Source organism: Schistocerca cancellata, chromosome 3 (assembly GCF_023864275.1).
Source record: "Schistocerca cancellata isolate TAMUIC-IGC-003103 chromosome 3, iqSchCanc2.1, whole genome shotgun sequence".
Lineage (NCBI taxonomy): Eukaryota > Metazoa > Arthropoda > Insecta > Orthoptera > Acrididae > Schistocerca > Schistocerca cancellata.
In genome coordinates, this window is record NC_064628.1 from 380,554,876 (window position 1) to 380,566,894 (window position 12,019).

The following is a 12,019-nucleotide window of genomic DNA, read 5'->3' on the forward strand; positions in this document are numbered from 1 at the left end:
ATGGTTACATAAATACATTGTAAATATTTGTGTAAATGTTGTTCTAATAATGAAATTTCGAAGTGTGACATGGAACAATCTCTTACTTGGAACAAAGCAGTTGCATTCCCATAAGAAAGAGTGTTATTAATTTTGGCATTTTTACATGTCTTAGCAGTCTTGCTTTGCTATAAGCATAAATTAAGAGAACGTTGCAGTCAGTATATAATACTTAAATATATAATTTACAATATATTAGTATGTTCTCTGCTTTATCATTTTTCTTTCTTTCAGATCACGGTTGGTGTGTGCCTCATGGCTTATGTATTGACAAAAGCTCGTCAAGAGTTAAGGAAAGCACTATATAGTACATCGTATAGTCAGGTGGCATGATTCTTGTTAGTTACCATTGACACACATGGTACATTACACCACAGCACTGAAATCAAATTTTTGAAAGACATAATCAGTATTGTTTTATATTTATTGATTTAGAACTGCTTTTTGCTTAGTTTTAATACAGAACGAATCAGTCATTTCAATCTTTCTGTTGTATAATTTTCTATTTCTTTTTTATTTATTTTGCCATTAAATGTCACACTTTGGTTATTTATATGTAAACTATGGGGATATTGAAAAAGTATAGTTTTACATGAATAGCTTGTATATATATTCACTACGTCTGTGTTTTCACAGAAACTTGTTATAAACTGAATGCTGTTAAATCTGTACCTACTCATTGCACTACATGACGATTGGTCAGACACTGATGACACTTTTATTTTCAGTTAATGTTTCAGGCAGCTTGCTGATTGAAATATTTTAAGGGCTGTGATTGTGCCAAAGATAGGTCAGGTATTAATTACATCCGAGAAAACATTTTTTGTGTATGTTTACTTACACAAATATATAAATCCTGTTATGTTGTCTTTTGTTATTGCAGCATAATTTTATGGATGTATTAGGATGTGATAAAATCAAATTGATGAACACGTGTTACATAAAAATGTTTCTTATAACTATAAAGGGAAATAAATTTGTAGACTCATAGGATGAGGTCAAAATGATTGTGCCATTTTTGTTTGTAGTTCAGTTTTTAGTACTTTGTTTTTTCTACATATTTTGTCAAAACTTTGTCAAGTACAGAAATTGTATAATCTACATCTTCTTTGGTGATGCACATCGGTGGTTTAATGCGGAATACCTGTGAACAATAAGATATGATTAGAGCACTATTTGTGAAAGCATTTAATTACTTTGTGCCTTCAATAAATGAATATATTTATTGTTAATGGATTATTCTTTATTCCTTACATTTCCTTGGGCACCTCCTTTCCCAATAATTATGCCGTGTTTCTTTATTTCTTCCCAAATATCTAAAATGTCAGATGCAGCCATTGGTTTCATTTGATTTTTGTCCTTTACCATTTCAACACCAATCATTAGACCTTTTCCCCGAACATCACCAATGCAGTCAAACTTGTCTCGTAGTTCAGAGAGTTTTGTGAGCATATATGTTCCCACTATCTTGCAGTTTTCTTGTAACTTTTCTTCTTCAATAACCTTGGAAGAAAAGCATTGGTATTTAAAGTGAATTTTCAAATAAGAGAATGATTTTAAAATTTTATAACTCTAACACCATATGAAGAAGTTAAGAACTAAGAAAAATTTTCATTTGTTTCATGGAAATAACACACCTCTTGCATGTCATATACAGTACAAACAAAACATTATTTACTGGCAGTCAGAAACTTACTGTCTTTTTATTACCAGTATCAAAAAGTACTTTTACACAATCTGAAATGTGATATATTTATGGCTACGATCAGGACATTCCTTATCCTAGATAGTATAGCTTAGTTAACTCCTAGAACTACCCTCGAATTGGTCTATGAACTGACTCTAAATTGTGTAGCACTGAACTAAGACAGCCCTTGTCTTTGACATGTTATTGTGTCAGATGTATTGCAGAATGTCTCTCGGAATGTATGTCATGGTTTTTAAGTTCTTTCAAATCAACCCCTTTTGTTGGTTTCAGTTCATATTCAAACATCCAGGCAGTTGATTGCTACTTAAATTCTGGCTCATATGAAAATATCCAAGTTTTTGTCTCCTGTTTAAGATGTGTACAGATTTCTCTTTTCCTCAGTCGCGTTTTTCTAACATTGCCTTAAATCATAAAAAATAATCTGACAAAAACCTACATGTGAAATTTCCATTTTTTTCACAACACTATTTCTCTAAATGCTCAGTACAAACAAGCTACTTGGCCAATTTCTAAGCTGCCATTGTTTTAAAAATGGCAGACAACAGATTCTAAAACAATAGCAGTGTCATATCTCAACTGCATCACCTATAAGTTGGTTGTTTAAAATTAAAAGATTACCTTTTATAAATCTAATGTGGCAAATGAAGATTTGTTGCAGGACTGGGAATCAAATCTGGATTTATTGCATTTCATCTGCAATTGCCTTAACAATTTCATGAGATTTGGAATTGCAGTCACAGTCAAAATATGGCAAGATGTCAACATCATCCAGTTGCAGTCTTGAAACCTCATGGAATATTCATTTTGCCAGATAAACTTTAAGAATCACAACAGCGATTTCACATCTCAACAGTACCATTTAGTGGCTGCTTTTTTTAAAAACTTCAAATGCGACCATTATATATAACAGCATGATCTGTGAACAATTTCACGGAGTGTCTAATACTATCCACTACATAAAATACTGAAGCACCCAGATGACAAGGCTGGACATCAATGTAATCTTGTACACATACACACTATTGGCAGGTATGTAAATGATCAAAGTAGCAATTTTCCCTGACTGGTCGAACAGCCATTAGAGTGCACTAGTGTTGGTGTTTAGTGTTGTTACCAGGGCAGATAGGATATATAAGGGGAGTGATGAATGAACACTGTTGATACCACATGGTGAAACAGTGTTATCAGAACCTGATAGAGCTTCATTGTGGGTCTCCATTTGGCCAGTTGATCAAATCGTGCAATATCCAAATTTGTGGGGCATTCAGGTATGGCAGTGGTCCACTGTTGGACTGCTCGGGAACGTACGGGCAACCATACTTGTCATCAAGGTTTCACTCAAATACATCGTACCACCACAAGGGTGTATCACCATATTGTGCACCCAGCACATTGTTACACCTTCACATTTGTGCATGCCATTCGAGAACAGGTAATGGATTCCCTGAAACGTTCTTTGTCATCCTGCACCATTAATTGGACACTACCAGCAGTCAGACTAGGGTATTACTGTCCCGTGTGTAGGCTGCCATTAACACCATAATACTAATGGCTGTGTTTCAAGTGTTTCTGCGACAAGGAAGCATGGATTCCTGATAAATAGGGGCCGTGTTGTGTTTAGAAATGAACAGCAGTTAGGCACTGCTGTGGGTAACCATCACTGGCGAACATTATACAGAGGTACAGTGGTAAGCCATTGGATATGACTTAAGGTCAAGGCTGATAAATTATGGGAAGTCTGACAGCAATACGGTAATCCTTTCTCCTCCTGTGTTACCTCTTGTGTGACTCTTAACTTGGTACTGTCTTTCACAGGACATTCTCATCCATATGTGGCACATGTCTCTAGAAACTGTCTCGTGTGACATGGAAGTACTCCTGTGCCGGCAAGACCCCTACATTTGCCCCTGATAGAAAATATGTGGGGCTAACTCGGTCATCAACTATGTGCCAGGCCAGTATCCAGGATATCAAGGATTATTTACAACAGTTGTGGGCCAACTTTCCATATGGGAGGATGCACGACAGCTTTGCAGTACCCTTCCCAATTGAGTCAGTGCATATAACTAGGCCACAGAGGGTTCAACAGCAGACTAATAAGCGGGTGCATCCTACCAAGTTCTTTGGAAATTTGACTGAATATTGTAACAACTGAAATAACATCACACATGCTCTCGCAACCTGTGAAGTTTCATCTTGCTTCCCCCTCCCCTTCTGGATGCTTCACATTTTTGATCAGGCAGCATATATTGTATACGGTAATGGTCCTATAACACTTCTTCCGAAGTTACTTTTACACCCACTGATTTTGTCCCACATACTGTGATGTTTCGAGTTGTGTTGCTATCTGGCTCCAGTCAGAAATGATCCAATACTCAGTGAGTTCATACTTTTCTCACTAAACAACAGTGGGGATCTGCATACAGTGCCTTCCTTGAGGTTAGGATTTTGGCAGCAACCTGGGGACCAATGTCTATGGTGCTCTGGATATTGTGAACAAACAGAACAAGCAGAGTTTTACAAGATCTCAGTTTGTTGTAATTTGTGTTGTTTCATACAGAGGAGATTTTTGTTCCCCAATTAGGTTATTGAGTGTAAGCATAGAACATGTCGCACCCTCTTGCAACAGATTGATGGTAATGATGTAGAGGTGTAATTATGTGCATCTGTCCTATGGCCCTTTTTGAAAATGGGTACAACCTGCGATTTTTCTCAATCAGTAAGCTTTGTTGCTCCGTAAGCTTCGTTGCTCCTTAAGCTTCATTGCTACATAAGCTTCGTTGCTCTGGTGGCCTACAATAATCTGCTGCTAGAAGGAGAGCAGTTTCTTTCACATAATCTGTACTGACTCATTGAGGTACTTCATTAGGTCTTGATAAATTCCCACTACTTAGTGATTTTTAACTGATTTTTTTATTCCACTGTCATCTGCCTCAATATCTGTCCTTTCAGAATTTGTACAGTGATTGTAGCAAGGAACTGTGTTACGGTCTTCTGAAGTGAAACAATTTTGGAAAATGCAGTTCAGTATTTTGGCTATCTGACCATCATCCTCCATTTCATTGCCAGTATGATCACTAATAATATAAACAGATTATCTTGATCCACTTACTGACTTTACCCAAGACAACAACTACCTAGGAAGTTTAGCCAACCGGCTGAATATATGTTACTTTTCAATTCACTGAATGCCTTCCACTTTGCTCTTCTTGTCCTCATTTTGGCTCTGTTCAGCTTTTGTTTGTAAATGAGGCTTTGGTGTCATTTGAGCCTGTGGTCAAGTTCCCTCTGCTTTTGCAGAAACTTTCACCGTATGGTCTATCTGGATTTTTCTCCCAGACACTATCTTCCCAGAACTCTGCGGGTAGGTACAGTAGTGACAACATGTCCTTGGTTCTCATCATCCACCTGGCTACAATTTACATTAATTTCTTTGGTCACAGAATTTCTTCTGTGACAGTCCCTTTCTACCTTCCCTTTAGTTTTCTATATCTTTTATTTTCTGAACTGTCTATTTTTCCCCTCTTCCACTTCTACCACATACAATGAAATTAGGTTTCCATTCTTATTAAATCTTGTATGACATTTTGTCAGTAATCTCTGCCTTGTTTATTATCCTATCTTCCACCTATAAGCACTGAGATTTTCAAATCTCGTATGGTGCAGTCCCCAACAGTCAGTCTTTCCTTCTTATACTGTCCTGTAAGTCTCCCCTGACTCAGGGTTCCTGGTCGACTTTTTCAAACTTGCACTAAACCTCGCCAGTCCTTCTTCTTCATGTCTCTTCTTTACCCTTCAACCTTTCTGCCAGGAAAAGGAACCACTGGCTCCACAAGTGTGCAAATTTTGTTAAACTTGTGTGTGTTTTCTCCTGTTGCCAATTGGTGGGTAGATTTTTTTTATCTATCCAGTTACATTACATTTTAAAAATTGAAAATTTATTATTTTCATTGCTATAATAATCTCATTAGATATTTTGCGTTCTTTATGGCAATAAACATACCAGTATCGTTGGTGGCTAGCCTATGCTTGCAGTATACAAGGGTTGGAACTTTAATAATGGCAGCCGCATATTTACAGCTCGTACAAAATAAATAAGTGTTTCAAAGTTTTACTGACTTTCAAAGTAGTCACCAGCATTGTGTACAACCCGTTTCCAGCGATGTGGAAGTCGTAGGATACTCTTAGCAGCGCCAGTTGTGTTGACAGTTCGAGCCGTGCGGTCTGTTGCGCGACGAATTTGTAGCAGTTCTGAAGCACATGCCGTGAAGTGTTTCCTTCAGTTTAGAAATCGAGTTGGACTCACGAGGCCTTAAGTCAGGGGTGCACAGTAGGTGGCATAGCACTTGGCAAGCCCATTAGTGAAACAAATCAGTAACAGCTTGCACTGTACATACTTGAACATTGTCCTGCAAAATGATGGTCAGGTCCTGCAGAAAGTGTCTCTAAGCTAGTTGTAGGTTGTGTTCCAGAGACAGAAGTGATGATACTTTCTGCAGGACCTGACCATCATTTTGCAGGACAATGCTCAAGCACGTACAGTGCAAGCTGTTACTGATTTGTTTGACTGATGGGGCTGCTAAGTGCTATACCACCTACTGCACTCCCCTGACTTAAGACCTCGTAAGTTCAACTCGATTTCTAAACTGAAGGACACACTTCACGGCATTTGCTTCAGAACTGCTACAAATTCGTTGGGCAATAGACTGCACCGCTCAAACTGTCAACACAACTGGCACTGCTAAGAGTATCCTATGACTTCCACATCGCTGGCAACGGGTTATACACAATGCTGGTGACTACTGTGAAGATCAGTAAAACTTTGAAACATACATCTATTTTGTATGAGCTGTAAATAAGTAGTTGCCCCTATTGAAGTTCCAACCCTCCTGTATCCCAGCCTGAGTTTAAGATTCTGCTGCTATTCGCTTTCAGCTTCCGCCTGCTTTACATTCCTTGTACAGTGTGGGCATTATTACTTTTGACTCACTGGGACCTTACGGTTTGCTAATACCATATTGTCTGATCTGCAGTAATGGTAATTCTCCTCTGTGGTTAATGTGGCTAATCTGCTCCTTTCTCCAATTATAGAAGGCTATTTGTCATTGACTCTATGGAACCATTCCTTTAATGACTATTTAAAAAAAATGCATAACCCATAGGCTCTATTTGACAAGGAGGTTAGGAGAGCAACAGAAAGTTGTAGTGCATTGTGTGGGAAGGATACTAGGGAGAGATTATCTCACTTCAGGACTTGACTTGAAAAGAGTCTAGGTGACAGAAGATTTAGGATCACTTTGCAAAGATTTCACTAAGGAAGACACCGTGGTTATAGTGGGTGGGGCAGGTAACAGTATTGACAGAGATCCTGAGTACAGTATAGAGTGTGATCTGGCAAAGATTGCATCAGCATCAAAGCATATTAGTGTTGAGTTTGTATTTGCCTTGGGCACCATGACCGACCTCATTTGAACTCTTCTGTCAAGAGAGTTAATTTGGAGCTGGAACGACTGCTTATGTCGGATGCAGGGTCGCACATTGGTGTGGTTCCTGTTGATTCTCTCAATAGGTGGGATTATACTAGGCATGGCCTTCACCTTAACAGGAAGGGGAAGGGTAAACTGGCTGGGAAAATAGCAGGAAAGTTAAAGGGGGGAGGCACTGTCATGAGTGGTAAAATACCAGTGGTTATAGGGTTCACAAAAGACCCTTTTTTAGGGTAGGGAGGACTGAAAGAAACCAAATTTTAAGAGAGGTTAGAACTGACACAAACCTTCAGTTTGAGGAAGAAACTAAAAAACATAATTCTAGCTTATTACATCAGCATAAACAGCTATTGGTTAAGAATTTTCAACAGTCAGCAGATATTTTAACTCTACTCAATTTTAACTCAGTCAATGTGAAATGTCAGCTATCTTTATTGCATCAAAATATTAGAGGACTGAGAAATAAAATTAATGAATTAACTATCTGCATAGATGAATTAGAGTCTTCAAACCCAGCTGACATAATCTGCCTCTCTGAACATCATGTGACCACTGGTATAGAACTTTTAAGTGTTACAGGGATTAGCTTAGCATCTCACTTTTGTAGAACAGAAATGGAGAAAGGAGGAGTTTGCCACATTCATCAGGAACTGTCATAAATTTAAGAACATAGACATTCATAAATTTTGCCTAGAACAGCATATGGAAGCATGTGCAACAGATGTAGAATTTCACAAAAAATCCTTCATAATATAAGTGTGTATCGAGCACCTGCAGGTAACTTTAATCTGTTTGTAAACCACCTTGAAGCTGTACTGGCCCATTTAACAACCAAAAACAAAGAAATAGTGGTTGCTGGTGATTTCAATGTAGATTTCCTTAAAGACTCTCCCAATAAGAACTTATTTGAGTTAGTAACACTATCATTCAACTTAATTCCCACTATAAAGTTCCCCGCTAGGGTAGCCAATTGCTCACAAACAGCCATTGATAATATCTTTATAGAAAAGTCCAATGAACAAAATTATATTACAAAACCAATAATCAGAGGCCTCTCAGACCATGACATGCAGTTCCTTCTATTAAATGTTAATACTGAACAGGATATAAAATCTGAGCTCATGAGGGTAATCAATAAGCCAAAAATTAATTATTTTAGGACACTCCTCAGAGACATTCACTGGACTGATGTTTACAGTGCTCATGGCATGAATGAAAAAATAACACTTTTGCTAATAAAGTGCTTACCTTATTCGAACACTGTTTTCCCCCAAAACTTACCAAGGTTAGAGCAAAGTCTACAAAGAAGCCATGGATTACTCAAGGAATAGGGGTGTCTTGTAAAACAAAAAGAAAACTGTATCTGTCAATCCGAAAAAGTTCTGATGTTGATGCTATAGCACATTACAAGAAATACTGCAAAATATTAAAGACCGTAATACGGACATCAAAACAAATATATTACAAGAAAAAGATAGTCATATCAGATAACAAAATAAAGACAATATGGGATATAGTGAAGGAGAAGACAGGAAGAACCAGACATGAAGAGGAACAATAGCATTAAGAGTAAATAATACATTGGTGACAGATGTGTATAGTGTTGCAGAACTTTTTAACAAACATTTTATAACTGTTACTGAAAAGATGGGGTTGTCAGGTTCAGTAGATGCAGCTATGGAATACCTCAGACCAGACATTTCAAGTAACTTCCATAATATGAATTTGACCCTCACTACCCCAGCAGAAATAATGTCCATCATAAAATCTTTAAAATCAAAAACATCTAGGGGATATGATGAAATATCAACTAAGTTAATTAAAGAATGTGATTCTGAGCTAAGTAAAATATTAAGCTATCTGTGTAACCAGTCATTTATCAGTGGAATATTTCCTAAATGGTTGAAATATGCTGAAGTTAAGCCACTGCTTAAGAAGGGAGAAAAATAAATAGCATCAAGTTTCCTTCGAATTTCACTGTTGCCAGCATTCTCAAAAATTTTAGAAAAAGTAATGTACAATCGGTTTTATAAACATCTTATCTCAAATAACATACTGTCAAAATCACAGTTTGGATTTCTAAAGGGTTCTGATATTGAGAAGGCTATCTACACTTGCAGTGAAAATGTGCTTAATTCATTATCCAAAAAATTGCAGGCAACTGGTATATTTTGTGATCTGTCAAAGGCATTTGACTGTGTAAATCACAATATCCTTTTAAATAAATTAGAATATTATAGCGTAACAGGAAATGCTGCAAAATGGTTCAAATCTTATATCTCTGGCAGGAAACAAAGGGTGTTATTAGGAAAGAGACATGTATCAAGCTATCAGGCATCATCCACCTGGGAACTAATTACATGTGGGGTCCCACAAGGTTCCATTTTGGGCCCCTTACTTTTTCTTGTGTATATCAATGACCTTTCATCAGTAACATTACCAGATGCCAAGTTCATTTTGTTTGCCGATGATACAAACATTGCAATAAATAGCAAATCAAGTGTAGTCTCAGAGAGATCAGCTAATAAAATATTTGTGGACATTAATCACTGCTTCCTAGCCAATTCTTTGTCACTAAACTTTGAAAAAACATACTACATGCAGTTCAGAACTTGTAAGGGGTATCCCATGAGTATATGCCTAACATACGATGACAAGCAGATTGCACCATTTCTGTGCAGTAATGTGTTCATTGTAAATAAGTATTATAGTAGTTGTATACACGTTTATTACCTTATAAATAAAAAAATTAACTTTTTTATTTTAAATTCAGTGCATTAGTATTTGTAAAATGACTCTTTCATATAGTGTTCATTAAAAAATGATGATCATACCACTTGGGACCTATGGAATGGTACAGTAGCTTATTTGTTTTAGTTGTAAATATTTGTCATGTATTGTTGTTTTTCTGGCATGTTCTACATCCTGGAGGACCTTCTCACTATGGATCAATTGAAATGAAAGTAAACCTAATCTAATCTAATCTAATCTAGTAAAGTAATGTACTTATGCATTCGGCCCCGTTCAAATTTGAATGCTGGAAAGGAACGTCCTCTCATTCACTACACGCCACAGAGAATCCTATAATGCCCCATTTACAGAGTGGGAGCTCCTCAGTGCACTTGTACATTGCCCCGACATAGCTCCTGGGCCTCATCTGATCCACAACCAGATGATTAAACATCTCTCATCTCACTACAAGCGACACCTCCTCGTCATCTTCAACTGGATCTGGTGCGATGGCGTCTTCCCATCGCAATGGCAGGAGAGCACCATCATTCCGGTGCTCAAACCCCATAAAAACCCACTTGATGTGGATAGCTATCGGCCCATCAGCCTCACCAATGTTCTTTGTAAGCTGCTGGAATGTATGGTATGTCAGCGGTTGGGTTTGGTCCTGGAGTCACGTGGCCTACTGGCTCCATGTCAGAGTGGTTTCCGCCAGGGTCGCTCTACCACTGATAATCTTGTGTCCCTCGAGTCTGCCATCTGAACAGCCTTTTCCAGATGGCAACACCTGGTTGCCGTCTTTTTTGGCTTACGTAAAGCATATGACACGACCTGGCAACATCATATCCTTGCCCGCTCCCGATTTTTATCTGAAACTTCCTGTCACTTCATACTTTCTATGTCCAAGTTGGTGCCTCCCATAGTTCCATCCATATCCAGGAGAATGGAGTCCCGCAGGGCTCAGCATTGAGTGTCTCCCTATTTTTAGTGGCCATTAATGGTCTAGCAGGAGCTGTCGGGCCCTCTGTCTCACCTTCTCTGTATGTAGATGACTTCTGCATTTTGTACTGCAGCTCCAGTACTGGTGTTGCTGAGCATCGCCTACAGGGAGCCATCCACAAGGCGCAGTCATGGGCTCTAGCCCACAGCCTCCAGTTTTCAGCCACAATGTCATGTGTCATGCACTTCTGTTGGCATTGTACCATTCATCCGGACCCAGAACTTTACCTTCATGATGATCCACTCACTGTAGTGGAGACATATTGATTCTTACGACTGGTTTTCGACACTTGATTGACTTGGCTTCCTCACCTTCATCAGCTTAAGCAGAAGTGCTGGCAGCACCTCAACGCACTCCGTTGCCTGAGCAACACCAATTGGGGTGCAGATCACTCTATGCTGCCGCAGCTCTACAGAGCCCTTGGCAATCCTGAATTGACTACAAGAGTGTGGTTTATGGTTCAACAGCACCCTCAGCATTGCATTTACTTGACCATGTACACCACTGTGGGGTTCGGCTAGTGACAGGAGTTTTTAGGATGAGTTCAGTGACCAGCATACTGGTGGAGGCTGGGGTCCCTCCATTGCAGATCAGACATGCACATCTGCTCACCAGTTCACACATTCGTAGTTCTCCTGAGCATATTAAGTACCATCTCCTTTTCCCGTCCACAGCTGTCCATCTCCCGCAACAGTGGCCCAGGTCAGGGCTAATGATTGCGGTTTGTGTGCGGTCCCTTCTCTCCGAACTGAAGTCCTTCCCTTTACCACCTCTACTTGCGGTCCATTCACATATGCCTCCGTGGTGTACGCCTCAGCCGCAGCTTCGTCTGGACCTGTCACGTGGCCCTAAGGACTCTGTTCACCCTGTGGCTCTCCACTGTCACTTCCTCTCAATTTTTGAAGTGTTCTGGGGCTCTGAAGTGGTTTACACTGACGGCTCAATGCCTGATGGTTGCATAGGCTTTGCCTACGTTCGTGGCAGCCATATTTAACAGCATGCCTTACCCGATGGCTGTAGTGTATTCACTGCAGAGCTGGTGGCCATTTCTCATGC

At 39.0% G+C, this 12,019-nt stretch overlaps 2 protein-coding genes across 3 annotated transcripts in view; one reads left to right on the forward strand and one right to left on the reverse strand.

Annotated features, from left to right (window-relative positions):
- LOC126175078 (transmembrane protein 64) overlaps window positions 1–888 on the forward strand; it is a 39,906-nt gene extending 39,018 nt beyond the window's left edge. The window contains exon 3 of the mRNA XM_049921607.1: window positions 274–888. Within this exon, the coding sequence (XP_049777564.1) occupies window positions 274–372 (99 nt within the window). The 3' untranslated portion in view covers window positions 373–888. The remainder of the gene's footprint in view (window positions 1–273) is intronic.
- A 5-nt stretch (window positions 889–893) lies between these two features.
- LOC126175077 (alanine--glyoxylate aminotransferase 2, mitochondrial-like) overlaps window positions 894–12,019 on the reverse strand; it is a 171,884-nt gene continuing 160,758 nt past the window's right edge. For both annotated transcript variants that reach the window (XM_049921606.1, XM_049921605.1), the window contains exons 9-10: window positions 1,294–1,542; window positions 894–1,183 (exon numbers count right to left, since the gene is read on the reverse strand). In XM_049921606.1, the coding sequence (XP_049777563.1) occupies window positions 1,076–1,183; window positions 1,294–1,542 (357 nt within the window). In that variant the 3' untranslated portion in view covers window positions 894–1,075. The remainder of the gene's footprint in view (window positions 1,184–1,293; window positions 1,543–12,019) is intronic.